The 23,115-nt window shown below is 42.1% G+C and overlaps 1 protein-coding gene across 1 annotated transcript; it reads right to left on the reverse strand.

Moving 5' to 3' along the window:
• Positions 1-13,606: 13,606 nt before the first annotated feature.
• On the reverse strand, positions 13,607-14,554 carry gemin7 (gem (nuclear organelle) associated protein 7). Its single transcript, XM_085794531.1, has one exon. The coding sequence runs from the start codon at positions 14,521-14,523 to the stop codon at positions 14,116-14,118; it is 408 nt and encodes a 135-aa protein (XP_085650657.1). The 5' UTR covers positions 14,524-14,554; the 3' UTR covers positions 13,607-14,115.
• Between the last annotated feature and the right edge of the window lie 8,561 nt (positions 14,555-23,115).

The raw sequence follows: 23,115 nt of genomic DNA on the forward strand, positions 1-23,115 counted from the left end.
CGTTTAAGGACAGAGATCTGGCAATTTTACAACAGGAAAAGGGCACTCAAGTCAGACATTCTCTGGCATGGCGAATGGAGAAGAGACTGAGACACAAACAGATAAAGAGGGGTTTCTGAATTGAAAAAGATTTTAAATAAAGATTTTTGCATCAGATGAGAGATGTAAGAGAGAAGGCAGGATGAGGAGTTTGGTGTTGATTGGCCCGAGAAATTAGGCTTTCGGGGGCATCAGAAGTCAACATAAGAAGAAATGGGAGAATGAAGATGTTCTCTACTTGTTATCTTGCCTCTCCGTTTACTCAGATTCCTACACACAAGATAGCATCAGCAAATAAGCTCCAGCCTAGTTGACACGCTGAGGACCAAGCCAAAGCTGACCTTTTGCCTCTGTGAATACACACACATGCAGACACACACACACACACACACACACACACATAACATATACACACACACAGCCCTGCGGTTCTCTACATCTGCCTAGTTATAAACACTGTGCACTGGCGGGGGCTGAAGAAAAACAACAGCCTGATTCTCAGTGAGTTTAGTTAAATTGAAGAACATAACATTTATATGTTTTTTTGATTCCCTGATCATAAGATGACAAATGTATTTATTTATTATTATTCATTATTATGTAACTATCATCTAATGTCTATAAAATGAAAGGTCCAGTTCACCAAAATTACAAAAAGAACATTTCAAGTATATTTATTTTGGTTTTATTTGCCCGACTGAAGAAATTATCTCTTTCCAAACTGTTCACAGCAGAAATGTAACATTGATTGTACTACTGATTATATATTGACATGAGACTTCAGGCTCCAACATCCCTGTGAACAACATTCATATTCAGGGAGTGAGAAAGCAGGAAATCGTGCTGTCTTTATGTCAGAGGAATAGTGGGGAATGGTAATGACGATATTGAGGCTGGTGATGTAATTGAGTGTGGATGGATAAGTGTGCATTTGACTTTAATGCAAATGAATGGAGTTATTCTTTTTTTTGCTCTTTTTTATTGCCACTTCAATCTCTCTATGACCTTTTGTGAGCTTGCACACTCTATACTGACATCTCCCTTAAGTAGTTTTATTTCACTTGTTACTGTAATAAAGGACGTTTATTGCTCCCCACTAAAACAAAGTTCTGTGACAACAACACAACACATCCAACTTCACCCTGAGCTTAGGTCTGATCAACCAGAATCACTGAACACCATCTGTTGTATGTTAAAGTATGGTTAAAGTCAGATAAACAAGTTATGGTTAATAAAGATATCCTTGGGTTTGCATAATATAATATTCAGATTCAGATTCATGATTTATTATCCCTGAGGGGAAATTCATTTTCACAGTTCTGTGAAATATTGGTCTGTGATTGGAGGAAAACTCCTGTATGAATATCATGTTACATACAACATGTAGCTACACTATGTTCTGTGATGGTTCTGAATGCTGAGTACTAATGGGGTGACTGTACACTGGGAACACCTGTGCACCTGCCTATTCATTGTCTGGTCAGCCAATCATATGGCTCGTATATGGCTCATACCATCCGGGCTGGTTTGAGTACTTGTGTAACCGCTAAGTGTATTATAACACTTCAATAGCTGTTTGATGAAGCAAGAAAAAGGTGGTGAGCTTTGAAATTAAGACGTACAAATGATACAGTATCTTTCACAAGGCCTCGCTCCCTTTAACCGCCACATCCCTCATTCATATTCCACTCCACTCCCTATTTCTTTATTCCTCTCTTTGTGCGACAGAGTGATGTGACAGTAGAGAGCAGACAATGTCGGGTTACCCTGGTAATTTGGGAAGGAGGACGGAAGTATCCTGGGCGGGCAGGATCCTTCCTCCTAGTGCGAGTGTGAGTCCCACTGATGATTCACCAGCCTGCACGATGAAGGTTGGTGACCCCAATTTGAGTAAGGCAGGAGGAGGAGTGGGAGAAGAAGGTGGATGAAGGGAAGAGGGATAATAAGTAGGAGGGGATGGTGATGCCTACGTCAGTGGCACTTGCTAATAGGCAGATGTCCTTGTCCGTGACACAAGTAAATCATGTCTCATGGGGAAAGAATAAAAGAAAGAGAAGAGGAGAGGAAGGGAGGAAACAAGTATGGCAGAGATTGAGATTGCCGTCTGGAGGAGTGAAGCATTGGACTGGACGAGTGCGTGTCTAAGTGAAATTATAAGCAATTAGCTGAGCTTCTGAATCCACTGACATGCTGTTTTGATGAAGACAGAAAACAAGAAGGAGGGAGGCCAGAGAAGGTGAAATAACTCAGCTTAAGTGTTTTAAGCTGTTTAGGCTGAGTGGGCCGAGTTGTATTTAAACCAGAGAGGGAAGCAGGTGGTCTGCAGAGATGGAGGAGTGGGAGATGGAAAAGGGGAGAAAAAAAGAGAGGTGGAGGCTAAGATAGGAAGATGAAGGGTGTTCAGCAGTGGTGGTTACTAAAGTAAAAGGAGCGACAGAACAGTCAAGAAATATTTAGTAGTATGAAATCAAAAGTTAAGGACCTACATTCAAGCCTATCGTGGATTTAACAAATATGATAAATAGATTAGATTTAGAAATTCAAAAAAGGACTTACATCCCCTGTCAGAATTCACAGTTTATTCTATTCATGTACTGTTGTTGCTGTTGCAGACAACACCATTAACATACTGTGTCAAGTTTAACATACCGTGTCTGTGACCCTTACTGTTGGGCAGTCAAATCTGGAGTAATGTATTGCTTCTTACGGTATTGTACTGCATGTCATTACATCAGATTTTTATCTCCTGGATTAAATCTCCTAGGAAGATGCATTTGATAAGAAGTCTATGAATTAACAGAAGATGGAAATACTTTAGCACAAGCACCAAGAAATGTAGTAGAGGTCTTGATTAAATGCACTCAGTGACATTCCCTCTGGTATTCAGCAATCTCCCTTCATCCTTGTGGGAAGCACCTAAAGTCTGTAGCAGTCGCTCTGTCCCACAGTCTCAGCTAATGACCACAGGAAGATAAACTTTCACAAGTATGTGATCTTCCTCCTGATTAAATAGCTCTATACCAGACAACCACCTCCTCTGCCAAGGCAGCTTCCCCTCTTCAAACACATCATCCAGCCTCCCTCACAAACACCATAGGGACATATCTTAAAAAGCAACATAGTCATTTAAGGTCACGGAAACATTTCCTAAAGGAATTTTTGCTCACTGGAGCGCTACCATATGTTTTCCCACACAAGATGCTGATAATAATAATATGATCCATTTTGAGAGTGGGCACACACAGCAGAAGTCAGGATTGGATCTGTGCCGCCTGCAGCCAGTCCCAACAGGAAACCACTTCTCAAATACCGCACGGCTACTTCCTATTTTTGTCTAATTAAAGGACTGTTGCACTGAAATGGAAACTGCTTCGGTAGCAGGCCCTGGACCAGTTGCTGTGCAACCTGTGAGGGAGAAAACAGATTTTAATGTTAAAGGTACTGGTCATTCAAAATATTAAAGGGGAACTATGCAAGTCCGCTCGCTTTTCTGCTGTTTCGGTTACGCTCCTCTCGCCCATGTGCATCTGTTTAGCACGGCGAAGCCGGCGAAAAATCCATAAATGGAGCAGTGGAAAACGTTACAGAGCACATACGATGTTACAGCGCATGTGTTTTAACCGCCATGAACAAAAGATTACGGAGCGCGTTTGTGTCGCGGTGTGCAGAGGCGAGAGCTGGGACACGGGGGCGGCGGCCAGGTACTACACTGATGTTGCAAGGTTGGTTTTCAGTCGTGAGACGCCAGGTGAAGACAGAGAGCCTCCGTTGTCACTGTAACAAGTCACAAGTCATGTAGTTAACGATCATAATTACTCTGGAGCTTTTTAATTAAAGTAAAAATGTAGCATAGCCACGGGAGAAATCCTGCTTAGTTCATCTTTAAGCGGGTTGTAATGAGCCCTTGGAGCTAATTCCAGCTGACATACGGCAAGGGTAAGGTACACTCTGGACAGGTCACAAGTCTATCACATATATAACATATATTGTCTATTATAGTCTAGTCAGTGCATGTCTGAGAATGAGGATGTCAGAAAAGTTGGTAGAGCAGGTGCCCCATATGCGGAGGCCTAGCGACCCCGCGATCAGTCACGTGATCACGGCCGTCAATCAAGATGCGCCAGCTCAGATATTTTTATATGCTGCATTTAATTTGAACTCAATTTATATTTGAGAAAGTGAAAGTATAGAATACAGTTGTTTAAGATTGTGTGTGTTGTTTTTAATCATAATTTTAAAAAGAATAATAATTAGTTAAAAAAATATTTTTATCAGTAATTTTTTTTAATCAATTACTAGACATTTCAGGCGACGCCATTTGAATTCCAGGCGATCCCAAATGGGGTCCCGACCCCAAGGTTGAAAAGCACTGCCATAGTCCTTGCTGCTGGCCCTGTATCGAATCCCGACTCCAGTGGCCCTTTGCTGCATGTCATTCCCCCTCGCTCTGCCTCCCATTTCCTGTCTCTCTCTCGACTATTCTATCGATAAAAGGCCTATAAGTACAAATAATAATAATTAAAAAAAGGTTGGTGTCTTTCCATGCTAACATCCTACAGTAGCAACAAACAGAAAGTAGAGCAGATGCTGATGGGAATGCCATGTCTGTTGTGACAATTTGGTCATAAAACAACAACTGAGACAAATTCAAGCTTTGACCCGATGATGGCACTGGATTATAAATTAAGGGATAAGGAGATCACCAAAGACATGACGTTTTTCCCTCTGGAGACCATGAGTGTCTGTTCAAAATTTCATGGCAATCAGTTGTTGAAATAGTTTAGAGCGTTTAGAGAGTTTGACAATTTGCTACCACACTTTCGCACTGTGACATTCACAAACCAAATTATCAGCACTGCAACCTCTTGGTCTCAGATGATTAATCTGTCCAATCAGCGCTGCTATCGGTGGCTCTTTAGCATCACAGACAGTAATTAGCAGCATCTTCCTGTGTTTACTCCTTCGGGAAAGGGAGTCAACCATGATGAAGTCTACAAACTCATAGATAAATGAAGATAACTTTAATCTCACTCTAATTAGTGCTTCCCTTCTCCTCCCACCTCCTCATATGTCTTCCTGTCTAGACTTGAGTTGTGCATATGTGTCGCTTTTCCCATAAGATGCTGTGGCAGCATCTTGATCACATACGCAACGGCTGTGTCTGTTCATGCTGGTCAATTACAGCTGCATTTTGTAACCTCACAGGCTAAAATATTGGGACTGACAAAGTGTACTTGGCAAACGAATGAAAATCAATGCCAATAAAACCCACTTTCCAATCAATAGTCACATTCATAATATTTTCTTTAAGCAAAATCAAACCTGAACATGCTGCAGCACACAAGTAAAATGCAATGTTACTAATGTCAAATAGCCCACGGGTTTGTTTATATTTAGGTCCCAGACTGCTACTCAGTGGGGTCCAGCTGGCATGTCCCCCCCGGTCTCTTTATCTCCCTGGCCACTTGAGTTGGGGAAGTGAGGCTGCCACACAACGGCTGGCCCTCACAATCACTGGACGTCTTCCAACCCCCCCCCTCAACTCCATCCGACGATAACTCAAACAAACCTGGGGACTGACTGTGACTCAGCCATTCCTCTCGTGTCTGCCTGTCTGGCTGCTTCGACAACACCTCCACTGTACACTGAGCAGTAAATACCAGGATGTAGTCATAGGAAAAATGCATTCATTACAGTACCGTTACAATTAATAATAATGAAACTGATAATGATAATGAGAATAATGGTGGTGATGATGTCTCTGCGTCATGTATAGATGAGAAGGAGTACTAATTTAAAAAATGAGACTATAGGCTCCTTGTACAGATTTCACTCAAAGCATTAACACAGTGTAATGCGCCACAGACAGTATTAAATAGTTGGTAATATGGGACCACACAAGCGGCTCTCTAACCTAAATGTTTACATCAATATGTTAACATGCTCACAAAGACACCAACATGCTACAAGCAGGTGGATGGGAACAGGAATGGTCTGAAACAAGTTTTAAACCACCTTCCCAAAGTTGACTTTGGCGGTGTATACGGGAACAGTTTTATCATAAACCAAAGTAGTGGACAAGCTGAGGACAAACTCAGCAGAGGGCTAAAGTCATTAGATTACAGTGTGTCTGAACATCTGCATATGGGATAATTAGAACAGCCAACCGACTGGTTGCACAACATGAGCAGGAGTCATTCCTTCCTCCTAGAAATTACATCAAATTACATTATGGGAAATATATCACTGGCTGGATCATGTTCAGAGGTGAAGTAGGTTGGATGAATGTAGTGCTAGTGCTACATTAAAGGGACAACGAGGAGTTTCTCTATCTGCAGAACGAAAAATTCTGCGACAATAAAAAAGTCTCATATTAATGTGGATGAATCTACGTTACCCACACTTGTTAATGGGCCCATTTTCGATAAATGTATTGTTTTGTCTCTATCGTTATTTTATTATTAGTGGTGGCGGAAATGCTGGGCGAGCCGACCAGCGTTTGCTTACTTTCGGTTTCGCGGACGCTGCCCGGCAAGTCATGAGAATAACGCCGCCGAATCGGCGTTTATGGTCGGAACTATGGCGGTATGTGATCGTCTTCCAACCTCTGACTTTAATTCTTGATGAATGAAAACACGAGTCTGTCTTGCGCCGGTCAAAGAATTTCACGGTGCGCGTGGAGGCTCATAAATAATAATAATAATAGTTTCGATTTATATAGCGCCTTTCAAGACACCCAAGGATGCTTAACAATAACACAAGACACAAGAAGGACGCTTAACAATGACACAAGACAGGACAACAAATTAGCAGGCGAAGGCCTGAGAGAACAGGTGCCCCTTCAACAGGGATTTGAAGGATTCCAGGGTTTGGGCTTGGCGCAGATGAAGTGGGAGCGAGTTCCACGGAGTGGGAGCTGCCACACTGAATGTAGTGTGTAATGTAGAAATGTAGTGTGAAAACACTTTGCTTTTCCAAAACTCCTTGTTGTCCCTTTAAAGCACTATTAGTAGACCTAAAGAGATGCTTTCTGTTAAGTTTCAGTCAGATTGTTTTCGTAATGAAGCATCACAAAGGAACGAAAGGCCGATTCATTGACTTGTCAGCTGGTTGTGAGAATTACCCATCTCGCTGCTGGACTCATGCTCATTTGCTCATCAGCATCATCTTTCTTCATTTCAGATCAGTCTTATACACTGAAGCTTCATGATGTGACTCATCATCATTAGGGTCTGGGCAGCTAAGCTGCCGGGACACTATTGTATTCCTAGGAATTATTTCTTCTTCTTCTTCTTCTTCCTCTTCTTCTTTCTTCTTCCAAGGAAGTCATACTTCCCATGGGCGAAAAGTCACCAAACTTTACAGAAACATCCAAACCCAGATGTACTCAACTCCAAGGACATGTGCCCCCCCCTCCTAGGGGGGGCACAATAAGCGTTTAAATTTAAAAACTTTGAAAATTCCTACCAAACCAACGGTAGATGCTAAAGTTTTGAAACTTCACCACAATGTAGCCTCAATACTGCTGAAACTTTTGTCAACTTAAACTCATTACAAAGTCCATCACTCTTTTTTTTTCAATAACTGTAAAACTTTTAAAATGTATCTCCTCCCACAATTTTTGCTCAATTGTCACCAAACTTGCTACAGAGCATCTCCAGACTGTCCTCCACAAAACTTGTTTCTCGGATTTTTGATTAAGCAAAAATTGAGCCTACAGTGCATGAAAACGTTTGACTGTAAACACTACTGTAAACATATACCATCCAATTCTTGCTAAATACATTTTCAATCTTCCTGAAAAAAAATGAGAATATTCTGGAGTCATGTTTGATGAAGTTTAGCAAATATCAGAATTTTAATTCAAAAACTGAATTTGTGAGAACATTTTGAATTCTGCTCTCATGGGAACAACTGCAGTCAATGTGAGAGTGGAATTTTTAAACATCAGATTTTCTCTTATGAAGCAAAACACTTATCATTAAAAACAAATCACCAACATTTCCATGCTGTCAAGATGCAATTTATGTATTATCAGATTTTTGTTCAGATAACTGAATTTCTGACATTTTGACCATTTCATCACAACAGCTGCCCGGGCACTGACTCACCTGAGTGGATATATGAAGCTACACAGCAGGTCTCACTTAATTAGCTCAGCAAGTTAAGAGTTGGTTCTTGGTGTCAGAGATTGTGAGTTCGAGACCCAGCAAGGGTGATGATGATGATGATGATGATGATGACAGATCAAAATGTCAGATGTCCTCAACACGAAACACAAGACAGTTGTACTGTTGCATCACAGCAAGCCTCTAAATTTAAAAATCCAAATAGCTTGGACTGGACCATGTGCGAAGGCTCCTAACATCTTAGAGTCACAGTAGATGTTTAACAAATACATATCAGAATTTTACCTCAAAAACGGATTTTTCTTTTTACTGTGGTTTCAAATCTGCCTGCACGACAGTGAATGGCTTACTCAATTTGTGAAGCCACTGTTAAACTGCCACTTGCCAATTAGCTCAGTGCGATAGACAATGGTCTTTGGTTCCACGGGTTGTGGGTTCAATCCTCAACTGATGCAAATTGAACATTATAAGGACAACTGTCCTGTCTTCCTATTCTCCTGTTTGTTGCTCAGAATTAGCCCGGACCCGACCCATTGCTGCGCAGCAGCTATAATCTACCGTGTTATCATCATAATCTCCTCCGAAAGGTCCAAAAATGATGCATACCTAAAATACATGCTGATGAGGTCATCTGCCAATTATTTTAGTCCGCTGGCAGGAGTTGGGCAAAAGGGTGATTAAGTGGTTTTCTAAGTTATCAGACACTTGCCAGGAAGTGAGAGAGGGCCACAAACAGGAAGGAGCGGAATGTGCTTCCTGTCGACCGGCGGTGTTATACAGGGCAGATTCCTTGTACCATCGCAACTTGACGCACTGACACACCAGCACACACACAAACACAAATGGATCCTAAGAGGCAGGAATGTTTTTCCACTGAAATCAGGGAGAAGCAGACTGTCAGGAAAGACAAACAGTAAGGCTAGATAACATTGAGACAGTATGTCCCCGTGCACTGCAACAAATAAGAGAGAATGAATCCAACTAAGTAGAGATAAGAGCAACGCTTGATAATACAGTGGAATTTTGTACTATGAATAAAGGTAGATTAAAAAATACTTAATGGATCTTATTGGTGCGCAAACTTAGATTTTGACCTGTATTTGAATATAATAACATCCCACATCATCAGGGAAAAAATCAACTTAGATTTAGTTTAGTTACAACCTTTTTCTAAAATAAATAAGTGAATTAATAAAAACACTTGCTAGATTATTTCTGAGACATTTCTACACCATCTGTGATATATTAAAATGGTTAAAATGATGAATGAAACGTTTGAGAAATATGAAGACTTTGACGCTCTTTCTCCCTTTGATTATGAAGTCTCTTTTACAGAATATCTAATTGTAAAAGTAGTAGAATTTATGTTATACAGCATTTAATTGGACAGTTTCCAAAGCCTCACTAAAGCAAAATTACAGAAATGTCACCAGCAAAATGAATTTAACAAAGATACAGTATGCAGTAAACTATCCCATGCTGGTTCTTTGTTACAACATATTTCATTATTACTCATTTTACTGAGCATTAATATAGTATATAATAAGGAATAAAATAATGCTCCTAAATGAGCATTTTTCTCAATTCATCATGATCTTTAATCATGTGAGCAATATTTTCTGTGTTGTAGCTGGTTGAAGAGCTAAATGCAAAGTAAGCAGCAGATACATGTACTGTAGTTTGCCTCAGAAATGGAAAGCGGAAGCAGAAATATGTATTTGTATACATTCCTGCAGACTCTATGGACTCTCATCACAGAGGTGAGAGGGAGAACTGAGGGAGTGGAGCGCTGCTGGTCACAGCACAGCATGCCTGTGTAGATGAAATTAACATTGGTTGTCCTTGAGGGCTTCCTGATTGAATCACACAGGCCCGGTGACGTCATGTGTGGTTTTAAGTCATATTTCGGATTAGGGAGGGCGAGAGGGAGAGAGAGGGAGAGGGAGAGAGAGAGAGAGAGAGAGGATGAGTCACTGCCTCATTGATGACTGTCTACACTGAGTGGTCAGATAATTCAGGTACAAAAAGAGACAGAGGAACAGCCCGACCGCCTAATGGCACTCAAATAAAATGACTTATTGGGAACTCGCAAAATACACCTTTTAGGAAGATTAAATAGTATTGATGCCCCTTCCTCCTCCCCCTCCCCCTCCTCCTCCTCCTCCACATGGGGTGGGCACTAAGCAATGATGAATCCCGCTCCACTGTATTATATTTATGACCAAGGATTTAAATAACTAATATGTGTGCTCTGTTAGAAGATTACTGAAACACTCAGGAGTAATGATCTGACCTGGTTCAAGAAATGCCTCATTACCTTCATCCAGGATAGTATCCCACTCTATACATGATCTAGTTCTGTCACTGGAAACAACTAAATGAATTCCTTATTCATTCTGGTTAAGATGTTACACAGAAGATGCCTATAGTTGTTTGTAAAAAAAAAAAGAGTTCGAATTTTGGAGTTTATTTTCTCCTTATACATATAGCAAATACATTTCATTTCACTGCCTGGTTCAATGGATGTTGCCTGAACATGTAAATCAATAAGCAAATCTTACATAGAGATGGACTCTTGTTAATGTTATTACACCAGTAGATTTGAGGTGCTTAATTTGATATTATGTCTGTCCTGAAGAAAAAGCAATCTTTTTCAAGCAATTCCTTTTTCTCTTTTCAGTTCATGAACTAGAAAAATGCTATTTTGCACGTGGTCCGATATGTATTCATTTTTTGCCTGTTATATTTGACAAACAAAAAATTTGCTTATAGAGCTACATGAGGTTGTGAAAGTAGGAAATGTCTCAGATAAATGACAATCCCTCATCTTCTAACATCCACTTCACCACTTTCAAAGCATTCTGCCATAAATGTGTCTATGTGCCCAGCCCAGCAGAGGGGGCCACACATTTTGAGTATGACACTGCATGGTCAGCCCAGCTCATTCAGTCTTTCCCTTCTTAACTGCGCAACCAGAGGGTACTGGTCCAGAATCAGGCATCCACAACCTGCAATGGCTCCCTCATGAGGCGCGTTTCCACTGCAGGAACTTCGGGGTAATTTTACGGGGCCAGCCCTGTTGGTGCGTGTCTCCACTGCAGGAACCTTCCCCACAGGGCCGCTTACAGGAACCTTTACAGGGCCGAACGGAGTCCCTGCCTGGGGGTAGGTACTTGGATCGGCCCTGAAGAAGTCAGATTTACTCCGTGCTGATTGGTCAGACACAAAGCAGGATCATGTAACGCTTTTTTTTTTTTACAACCCAACGTTACTAAAAACGGAAAACGGCCGGAAAAAAGAGAGAATAACTCAGTAAAAGACGAGAGTAGCAGTAGGCCTGGTAAAAAAAAAAAGAGTGGTAAATAGGCGATCGCGGGATTACGTGACGATCGAGGCGGCTTTTTTTTTTTAAAGAAAGCGTCTACACTGACAGAAAAAAACAACAACAAGAGCAGTAAAAAAACAAAACAAAACAAAACGCTGCACAACGACCTCGCAATGATCGAAACTGTTGCACGTCGCCATCAGAGCCCGGTGGGTCCTTTCTGCAGCGGAGACACGGCCACCGAGAGGGCCGAGTGAGAGGACGGTTCCTGTAGAAGTTCCTACCCCCTCCTTTTACCAGAAACTCCTGCAGTGGAAACGCAGCTATGGATATCTGAACCAGGCTTGGGAAAAACCTGGCTGTAGGACGTTCCTGTGTCATCGCATGAACTCATACCTGATGAGCGAAGGCGTGTCCTCAGAACACCTGTGTCTCAGTCTCTCTCCTGCTAGGAGGCAGCTGACAAAGTCATTCTAGTGCCAAGTCTTCATGATACAGTCTGTCTTCAGTGTGTTTGGGTGGAAAAGGGAAATAAGCAGGGTACATGCTGGGATGTTTTAGAGGACGCGACCCTCTGATTGGCCGGTGAGTGCAATCATTTGTCTCGGGCAGAATCTTGAGGTGGTAAATGAAAACTTGAAACGGCAAATGAAGCTTCATTAGTGTCTCTGTTTACCTGAGCTTAAAATTTATCAGCCAAGAAATTCAGGATAGATTCAGTATATAAGTGAGGGCCTGTAGTACAGTAATAGTAGTAGTAGTGCAATCACAGAGCTTTTGGTTTAACTTCCCTCCACCGGCAGGCAGGTCAGAGGTCACAGTCAACTACAGTGCAGCAAGCCTTGAGCAGGAAGGTCTTCAAGGTCCTCTAGGGGCCTTCAGCACGGGTTAATGACACACAACAACCTCTACTGAAAATCACTCTCCACATCACTGGATAAACTTGCTGCTCATCTGCTGACAGCCACTGATTCCTCACTTTACATGTAATACCTTCTTGTTACTGGATGACAACACTGGTATAGCTGTCTTTTTTAGCATTAAAATGTATTAAATGTTTTATAAGACTATGGCAATATGACTATTCTAGTTAAGTACCAATGAATATATAAAACAAAAAAGACATCTGATACTATTATTACCAAATCCAGTAAGTAACAGCGGCTGAGAAAATAAACACACTTTTCCCAAACTCTTCCAAAATTTAAAGAGATAGTTCAACATTTTGGCAAATTGGCCAATTACCATAATCCCTATAGTCTTAGGAGTAGGTTTGTTACCTTTAATTGTCGGTGCAAGCTATTTTTAGAACGGCGGAGCAGAGCCGTGAGCTGCTCAGAGCTACGCTACGGAGGCTCATGGGATTTCTTGGTTTCCCTCATCAAACTCATCAAGTACACAATCCAACAACTCCACAACGCTCTGGTGGACAAGTTGTGAGCTGCACATTCACCACGCTATGAGATAATAACACAACGTTACAAGACGGAGTTGTTTTCAATGTAAATTCATGCAAAACCACTGATGCACGTTCCTGTTGGGGGCGGTTTTTCAGCAAGCAGTCTCTGAATTTGCTTCGAATACAACTTTCTCGTAACGTTCTGTTATTATCTCATAGCGTGGTGAATGTGCAGGTCACAACTTGTCCACCAGAGCGTTGTGGAGTTGTTGGATTGTGTATTTAATGAGTTTGATGAGGGAAACCAAGAAATCCCATTAGCCTCCGTAGCGTAGCTCTGAGCAGCTTGCGGCTCTGCTCCGCCGTTCTAAAAATAGCTTGCACCGACAATTAAAGGTAACTAACCTACTCCTAAAACTATAGGGATTGTGGCAATGGGCCAATTTGCCAAAATGTTGAACTATCCCCTTAAAGTGAGTCAATCATAATGTAGACAAGGAAGGGTACCATCAAGTGTTTGGAACACTTTTTAAGCAATAAAAAAGAAGTGTCAATTGATTTTCTGTCAATTGACTAATCGTCACCGACTGAATCGGACTGAAGACAGACAGTCCACTGGTCAGACTACTGGCACTGGAAACTCTATGAGAGTAGTGGACAACCACGTCTCAGCAGTGCATGAAAGGTAAGTGGAAAAAACTCAATGACACTGTTCAGTTACAATTTAGCAACATCAATCTTTATCAGACATTCATCTTCTCAGGTGTTTGGAAAAACAACTCCAGTATGCCTGAAACAAATCTTCATTATTCCAAATACAAAATGAAAATTCAAACGCAAAAGTAGCAAAATACCACAACATTACCAATATTTTGGTCAATAATTTGTACAAAAATAATGTAATATTTGACTCTCAACAGTACCATCAACCTGATGCAATCTTGCTTAAGCGCTCATGCCATGGTTTTGACATACACAGGGACAGGACTCCCTCTTGTGCTGAAAAAAGGGGACTGCTTGTCAGTGTTGGCTGAGGGCTCAGCCACACATCAGGAATACAGACAGGACTTAAACCGCAATGTAGAACCACACTGATCAGCAATAATATGTGGTTTTATAAACTATCTCACAGAGTAAGTAAGTAGATCCCACTTGCAACAGTAAATGAGATTTCCCCTTAAATAGCACATTCTGTTTGGACAGGACACAAAATCCTCAGATGTTCATATGTTAAAAGAAAATGAAATCACATCCTGGGACCTGATCAACGCCTCTTTCTGAACCCCGATGGGAGTGTGCAAGTCCGATACCTGAAAGTTCAGCACGTCGATATCAGACGCTCCAAACGTGGCCTCCACTTTCACCTTCTCATACATGTTAAATTGAACCTTCTTGTTGGTCATAAGGAGCAGACACCGGAGGAAACTCTCCCTCAGCACGGACCGCGCGTGCTGCTCTCTCTGCAGCTGCTCGGGGTCTGCTTCGGACGCAGCTGAGGTGGAGATGGAGGGGCGACAGAGGGCGATGAAACGGGGCGATTTGGGGTCAAATCCACGGCTGTTAGGGTCTGGTCCTCTGGGCAAGCGCAGCACAGGCACAGGCGTCGCCATGTTGAATCTTTCTGCCAACATTGGAAAAGGAAAAGTAAACACTAACAAAGCAAGGTAGGCCTATACAACAAAGTAGGCTACATTAAGTATCCTGATTAAGTAGATATTCACACTTTCGTGATCCATGCAAACTGAAGAATCATTCACAAATAGTTCATGTATCATTTCACATAGAGAGTGATCCTACTGAAAAGCTGAGTAAGCTCTACACTGATATCTGATGAGTGATATTACTGTTGCCTATAATCACTAACTATTTTGGGGTGGCTGGCAACTGTTTTTTGTGTTGTACTTTAAATACAATATGTTAAATAATATATATTAGACATAATAACGACATGTCATGATGAATTGTCTTTTAGGAAGATGTTTAAATGCCTGGACTCCTGAAATGATGTCCACATGAGCATACGCTGCTATTAGCACTCAAAATAGATTACATAGCCTTGAAAAACGCATACAACAATTTAGATTATCGATTGATCACTACGGTCGCTTCTCAGGTTTAGAAATGCAAAGCAGTAACTATTTCTAGCTTCTAGGCTGTGGTGCACAAACAAGCAGTCTAACTAGAGACGTATTCCGACAGCTTTATCTTAAAGTTTTCTGACTAAACTATTCGTCTGAAGAACAGGAGCAGGTTAATAGAACAATCACCAGATGCAACTCTGTAAAGACAATGTTTACGAGCGTCAGTGTTTTCAACATGTGTAACGGGAAGTGTAAGTGTTACTTGTTCTGCTCTGACACGACAAAAACAACTAGTACTGCTCCATAACAAAATTAGAACAAAACAACTGACTTTAGAGTAAAATACTTTTGCTGTACCAAACCAAACCTCGTAAGGTTTAACTTTTCACCTACCTACTCTGTCCCCCAGCTAGCAGCATTGGCAGCAGCTCACAGCTGAACGTCATTTCCTTCGTTTGCTTCTTCTCTTCTTCTCGGCGCATTATCGCCACCTACCGGACACACACGTCCAGACACTTTGTAATACTGCACAGAGGTGTGCAGACAGGGATACACTTTTTGGATTGCTCATTTTATTTATGGGGAAAGGTTTTTTTTTTTTTTTAGTAGGCTAACCAATCAACTAACTTGTTAACGAACTGACTGAAAATGTTTCTTCAGTAAATAGTCCATGGGTAGGCCTACCACTCACTGTTATTAGGCTACTATTAGCCTACAATTAATTAACTGATCAGTCGATTGATTAATCTATAAATTGATTAACTGTGAAATAATAATTGGTTCCAACCTTTCATAATTTAAAAAATAAATAAACAAATCAAACACCCAGCAACAACTGTAAACTGCATTATAGGCTATAGAAAGATAGATAGGCTAATAGATAGTAGTAGGCTAGAATTTTTTCTTGAGTGATGTCACATTTGATACTTTCAGCACATTTTTTTTTCAGATGATTCTTTTTAGCCCATGGGCCAGAAGCCCAAATTTCACTTGTCGGTACCACTCAAGGTGGTAATAATTTTTGAAAACATCCATGCCTATGATACGATAACCTTTCCTGAGTCACAGCTGTATTAGAGTTATCACTTCATGACCAGTAAACCAGTAAATGTTTTTTTCCGAGAGAGAGAGAGAAGGGGTATAATCTGAGGGGGGAACTGAATCTAAAACATCTGTATGCACGCACAACTTTAAAAACCTTTTAACTTTTGCATTTCAATATGTGAAATAGACTAGCGGAGGAGCTCAGACAATGTCCAACCATGAGTAAATTCAAACAGCGGTACAAACAGATGGTATTTACAAGGTACAGGGAAGAAGAGGGGTATGGCAAACACTAAGGCTTTCACATTTTTGCCATAGGCTACTTGTCATTTATTTTATTTATTTTGACACAAGCAGTTATGGTGTTGTTGTTTGTTGGTGATTGTTTGTTTTTGTTGAGAGTATTAAAAAAAAACAACCCAAAAAACAAACAGGGAGCGGTGCGTGGTGCAGTGGGTAAAGCGGCCGCCCCTGAGGATGCAGTCCTCGCCGCAGGCGGCCCCGGTTCGAATCCCGCGTCGGGCAGCCCTTTCCTGGGTGTTATTCCCCCTCTCTCTGCCTCCCCCGTCCTGTCTGACTCCACTGTGTGCTATCAAATAAAGGCAAAAAGCCAAAAAATATACTACAAAAAAACAAACAAACAGGATACACAGGAAGTAAGATAACCTATAGGTACTAAGTGGAGAAGGGGTAGGAATTCATAAGCTAATGCTTCTTCCTACTCCTTTTCAAACATACAAAGGGTTTTATCGACTAGTGCTTCAAGTGTAATATATTATTCACATGTTTGAAACAAAGTATTAATTCATTCATTAATTAATATGATATGAAGAAAAATACTGAATTTGGTTTACCCGGTCTTTAAGCAATCGGAAATTTTTTTGTATATATAGGGACCTAAATGATTCCACCAACCGCAAGTTCTGTCCTGAGGCAAAAACTTGGAGAATCAGACAGGGTGGGTTGCCTGTCAGTTGGGTGGGAGAGGAGGAGGAGGAGAGAGAGAGAGAGAGAAAAAGGGTGAGTCACTGCCTCATTACAGTTTTTTGCCATTGCTAAAAGCTCAACAAGTTTTTTTTTCTGGCATAGTTATTGAAACCACTGACTAGCTGATCTATGACCAGATGCTGAACCGTAAGCACATTTCCTGCTTTAAACTGAGTTTGCAATTCTAAAACACACTTTTTTTTTTTTTGCAAATGACGTGCGAAACACTGATACTGAAATACACATTCAATTATCAATCATTTGCAAACAGAATGCACCAGTGGAAACCTGTGACCAGATGAGATCACTTGAAAATTAAAAATTTAAACCTATAAATAGGATTCAGTTTGCTCTTTGGTTTGCGTAACAATGGAGGCTCATGTTGGGGAAAGAATCAGGGGTAGTTTGTGTAAGAGGAGGACAAGGAAGAGGAGAAGGAGCAAGAGGAGGAGGACAAAAAGGACGAGGAGTGGTGAAAGACGAAATAGGAGAAATGTCACAACAAGATCCAGACAACTCTAACTGCATGTTATCAACCATGGGCTGAGTCTGCAGGAGGCTGGTTAGAGGGTCGGCAGTAAAACCTGACTGAAACTATCGGTAATGAAACAAACTGTTTTATTGACGCCCACTTGAGTTCAGGAGCCAGACAGACTGTGTAGCATGATGAAAAACAGAATCTGACAAATGACTCAGTCAACTGATGTTTACATCGTGACGCAGATGAGGTTAATGAACAGTACAGTAGATCCCTCGAGGCCTCCCCACCTTAAAGACCGGGTAAACCAAGAATAAATATGTGTTTTAAGTTTATAATACCACAGGAAAACATATTATTTACCACTCTGTCAAATTTGGAGGACTAAAAAAGTCGTTAAAGGGACAATGAGGAGTTTCTATTTGGTTATAAAAAAAAGTCTCACGTTAATGTGGATGAATCTACGTTACCCACACTTGTTAATGGGCCCATTTTCGATAAATATATCGTTTTGTCTCTATCGTTATTTTGTTATTATTAGTGGTGGCGGAAATGCTGGTCGAGCCGACCAGCGTTTCCTTACTTTCGGTTTCGTGGCGAGTCATGAAAATAACGCCGCCGAATCTCCGTTCATGGTCGGAACTACGACGGTATGTGATCGTCTTCCAACCTCTGACTTTAATTCTTGATGAATGAAAACATGAGTCTGTCTTGCGCCGGTCAAAGAATTTCACGGTGCGCACGGAGGCTCATAAATGTAGTGTGAAAAGGCTTTGCTTTTCCAAAACTCCTCGTTGTCCCTTTAAGTATATAAAATTCTGCATCAAAGTAGTCAATAAATGAGCAGTTTTCTCTGCTTCCGGACGGTGAGGGTGTGTCTGCTGCAGGCAAAGAAACCACGCCCCATGGCAGGAGAGCTGGGCTTCACTGAACGTCCCTGCAGCCTGTTGCACCAGCTCTGTGTAAGTTCTACCTTAAGTTAGAGTGTAAAGTCCACAAAATGGTACGTTGAAACCAAGGGGGCAGTTGTCGGTCTGAGAAGTGAAGCTCACTTCCGCGTTCAACAAACTACAATCCCCTCGGCTTCCTCTGGGGGCTGGTGTCAAAAGGGAGCATTCTCCATAGACCCCCATGTTAAAATCGCCGACTTTACATCCTCAGTAAACATGTTAAAAGCCTGGTGTCAGAACGTTTTTTGGTCTCAACCGATAGTTTCTACCCCCGCACACACTCTGAGGGGGGTGAATTTTTTTTTTAACTCTACCGTTTTACTGTTATTAGGTTAAAACTCTGGCCAATTAGGGCGCGGAAACGTTGAGTGACAGGTCCGAGCAGCTCCGTGGACAGGCTGCTTCGAGGCCAGTGGGCGGGTTCTCGGCCGGCCAATCCAACATGGCGCTGTTCAGGCCGCCATATTTGAGTCACAAAAACAACTCCCCAAAACCAATGGGTGACGTCACGGACGCTACGTCCATTCTTTTTACAGTCTATGGTTGAAACGTTAAGTTAAGGTGATACTTAAGATGTATCTTTATTTAGTTGCACCACAGAGACTAACGTTTCATCTTAATAACGTCTAAACTAAGCAAGACGTTGTCGCAGATGGTGACGTCATCACATAAAGTAGCCAATGAGTGATAAAAAATGATTTGCTACGCTGGTTCGTGCAGATGCGCGTGAGTTTTTCTCTGTAGGCCTACACACATTCACCCGCGTACCCACCCGCGTTCATTTGAGTTCCGCCCGTGCCCGACCCGTGAATTTTCACAAGACAGTTGATTCACCCCGTTGAACACCGTTTTTGCGGGGTACCCGTCGGATACCCGCGGGGATCCGACCCAATGCAGGACTCTGCCTCAAACACACTCCACCACACACCCCAGTCCTCAGCACTGACACAGCTGATAAAACTTCAGGAAATATTTCTTACCTCAACTCTCTGTGTCTAAAACAGTCAGCAGCAGCTGTCATCCAGCTGCAACAGGTTATAATCCACCATGCTGCTCCCGTTTACATCTCGTTACCGGTCAGCGTGTTTCATCCATTTGCATTGTGTGAAAAAAATTAAGTTTTTAGCTAACGTTAGCTTAGCTTTAGCTTAACGTTAGCTTAGCGTTAGCTTAGCTTTAGCTTCAAGTGTCCTGACAGGAGAAGCAGACACAAGGAGACAGTGAATCATCTCTGGACCTGGTACCGAGTCCAGACCTGGTCCAGACCGCCCGGCGCCTGTGACACCGCGTCCGACCTGAGCAGCGGCCGTGTCCCAGTGGAAGAAGACCGGGGGAAACAACATGGTGGAGCCGGGGAGTAGGCTACGGCTGCTGTCGCAGATAAAAACTTTTTTTTTTCCTTCACACAATGCAAATGGATCAAACGGGCAGACCACGAGTAACGATCGAAACGGGAATAATATCAAGGATTATTAACGTGGTGTTGGATGACTGATGCTGCTGCCTGCTTTAGACACCAGAGTGAAGGTAAGAAATGAACCAGCTCTCTGTCTCACTCAGAAAACCTGCCTGCTCGCCCGGGATCCGCACCTGCACCTCTCTCCCTCCGACTTTCCCCACCCCACGTCACGGATCAGCCTCACTTCCCTCCATCTCCTGCCGTCCACACTCAGCTCCTCTCCCTGTACCCCTCTTCCTACTACCATCTTCCCTTCTCTCCGGTCAATAAATCATTATTTCTGCCATCTGAAGTCTGTCTGCATTTTTGGTCCAAATCACACCCGTTCTGCCACTGTGCGGCTGCTTCTGGCCCGGATTAGTTGGTCTGGGAGTCAGAACAACAGGTATAGTTAAAGCGGAACTATGCAAGTCCGCTCGCTTTTCCGCTGTTCTGGTTACTGCTCTCAGCCATGTGCATCTGTTTACAACGAAGCCGGCGAAAAATCAATAAATGGAACATTACATAATATAAACGATTTGCAGAGGTGGGTGGTAACGCGCTACATTTACTCCGTTACATTTACTTGAGTAACTTTTTGGATAAATTGTACTTCTAAGAGTAGTTTCAATGCAGCATACTTGTTACTTTTACTTGAGTATATTTCTTAAGAAGAAGTGGTACTTTTACTCCGTTACATTGAGCTTCATTCCGGTCGCTACTCGCTACTTTTTCGTATAGATCTAATGTGAAAAAAATGTGTGTGTTTTGTTTTAATGAGATACTTCCGAGCCTCTGTCACATGACTGCGTTTCACCAATCAGATGTAGCCACTCGCGACGTTTGCCTCCGTGTAACCAATCAGACAGAGCCAGACAGTCACATGACTGCACACAAAATCTCCGCGGTAAACAGGACGGCCTCTCATGTGTTGAGACTACAGTCCTCACTGCAGGCGGCCCCGGTTCGAATCCCTGCGTGTCATTCCCCCGCTCTCTGCCTCCCATTTCCTGTCTCTCAACTGTCCTATCAAATAAAGGCATGAAAAGCCCAAAAAAAATATACTTCAAAAAAAAAAGTCGGCAAAAATATTTTCATTTATCCTGTCCATATCCTGTCAAACATCAATGACCAAGTGCTAGAATTGGTCTGTAACCTTGCACATTTAATTATAATAATCATTACGTCAACTTGCCATAAAAAACAAAAATAGGTGCATATTCCATTAATGTCAAGTTGTCATGACAAAGACATTTTCTGGTAATGTCACTTTGATTAATGTCAGGTTGTCATAAGAAGGACATCCCAAACAAATTTAATGTCAAGTTGTCATTACAAAAACCGAATGACACTTAATGACAACAGTCATAAACGATTATGACATTTATTTGACATAATGTTTATGACACTGTTACACCCCAGAACTTCGTTGGCCCGGAGGGGCATAACAATGGACCCAACAATGACCCCAAACACAACACAAATACGCTAAATTAACTAAAAGGAGATTTAATACAAAAACATAAAAGTGATACAAACAAACACTACAAACTAAAACAAACAAAAGCCATGATGGGAGGCAGGCAAGCCCAGCAGTCCCCAGCACTGCCCCCCACAGTGTCAGTTGCAGGGTATTTAGCTCAGTGGACCAGGTGTGCCTCGTTTCACTGATTGGGACCTGGGTGGAGCTGAGGGGGAACAAGGAGGGGGAGAGAAAGACACAGACACACACAAGGCCGAACCCCTTCCGGCCGTAACAGACACATTCATGACTGAGTTATGACACTGTTATGACAGTGTTATGTCAAGCTTATGAATACCTATTCAAGTAAAGTTTTACCGAATTGCTTTAAATTACGATTGTTTTCAGCCACCAGGAACACCTTTCAGAAATCACACATCACATGACACCAGATCCTACGAACGTTTGATAGGGACCAGAGTGTGTGAACGAGAGGTGCAACAGTAAAGTCTAAATCAAGTCTCTAATAACACAAGTTGGTAGCAGAAACTGAGGCACTCTCGAGTTTGAAATAATAAAAAGCCTTTATTTCAGCATGGCATTAGATAAAAAAACTTGCACAATATAATAACACAATTAACTGAGAGTATAAAGTGCTGCAGCAGCAGTACCTTGTCGGGTTAGTTCTGTTATCTCCTTTCTAGTCTAAGGACTGGTCATGATGAAAACCTGTAATAAAATCACAAACCTGCATAACCTGCTATCCGCTCATCTTATTGGCACCTGCACGGAAAACAAAGGCCCACACAAAAACAGAAAGTGGGAGGATTTATCACACAGCCCCAGGGCCTGTTACAGTCCTGACTAAGCTGAAGTTTCCCGTTGGTGTTGAAGAAATAACAGCTACACAAATTGAGAGCAGACGACGCGTTTTGGGCAAGGGGGGAGTTGTTGTAGCCTCGTAAACCAGCCTCTCGCGGAAGTGCATTTCATTTCATTCCGAGGGAGAGTCTGGCCTCATCCCCATTCTAAGCGTTTGGACTGAAACCCTCAGAAGGCCGAGCCAATCAGCGTCGCCCGCTGTGATTGACACAGCACGTTGGCCAATCAGGGACCGACTGGTGTAAAGCCCCGTCACTACACCAACTTGCTGATTGGCTGAATGGGGTTGTCTGTCAACGCTACTAAAGATATTAAACCGTCTTTGCTACTACTCCCGAGTCCCGCCCACCCCAAACGCTTGCAGGGCGGATGAGGCCAGACTCTCCCGAGAAATGAAATGAAATGCATTTCCTCGAGAGGCTGGTTTATGAGGCTAGAGTTGTCGGTCTGAGAAGTGAAGCTCACTTCCGCGTTCAAAAAACTGCAATCCTCTCGGCTGCCGCTGGGGGCTGGTGTCAGAAGGCAGCATTCTCCATAGACCCCCATGCTGAAATCGCTGATTTTACACCCTCAATAAACATGATCAAAGCCTGGTGTCATCACGTTTTTTGGTCTCAACCGATAGTTTCTACCCCCACACACACTCTGAGGGGGGTGAATTTTTTTTAAAAACTCTACTGTTTTAGTATTATTAGGTTTAAAATTCTCGTATAAATTAGGGCGTGGAAACGTTGAGTGACAGGTCCAGAGCAGGTTTGGAATAGAGCAAAGTATGATATATGAATATATGGGGTGAGGGGGTTACAGATGAAAATAGGGTGATGTCAGCAAATTAAAGCAGATATCAGTGGAATGTTTTTGTTAATATAAGTCCTAAATAGTCCTATTTTCCGTCAGCAAT

The sequence above is a fragment of the Trachurus japonicus genome, chromosome 13 (genome assembly GCF_045865225.1).
Source record: "Trachurus japonicus isolate A0001 chromosome 13, Traja_1.0".
NCBI lineage: Eukaryota > Metazoa > Chordata > Actinopteri > Carangiformes > Carangidae > Trachurus > Trachurus japonicus.

Excerpts from the sequence above, each read along its gene's own strand:
- gemin7 (XM_085794531.1), bottom strand. The coding sequence starts at position 14,523 with ATGTTGGCAGAAAGATTCAACATGGCGACGCCTGTGCCTGTGCTGCGC.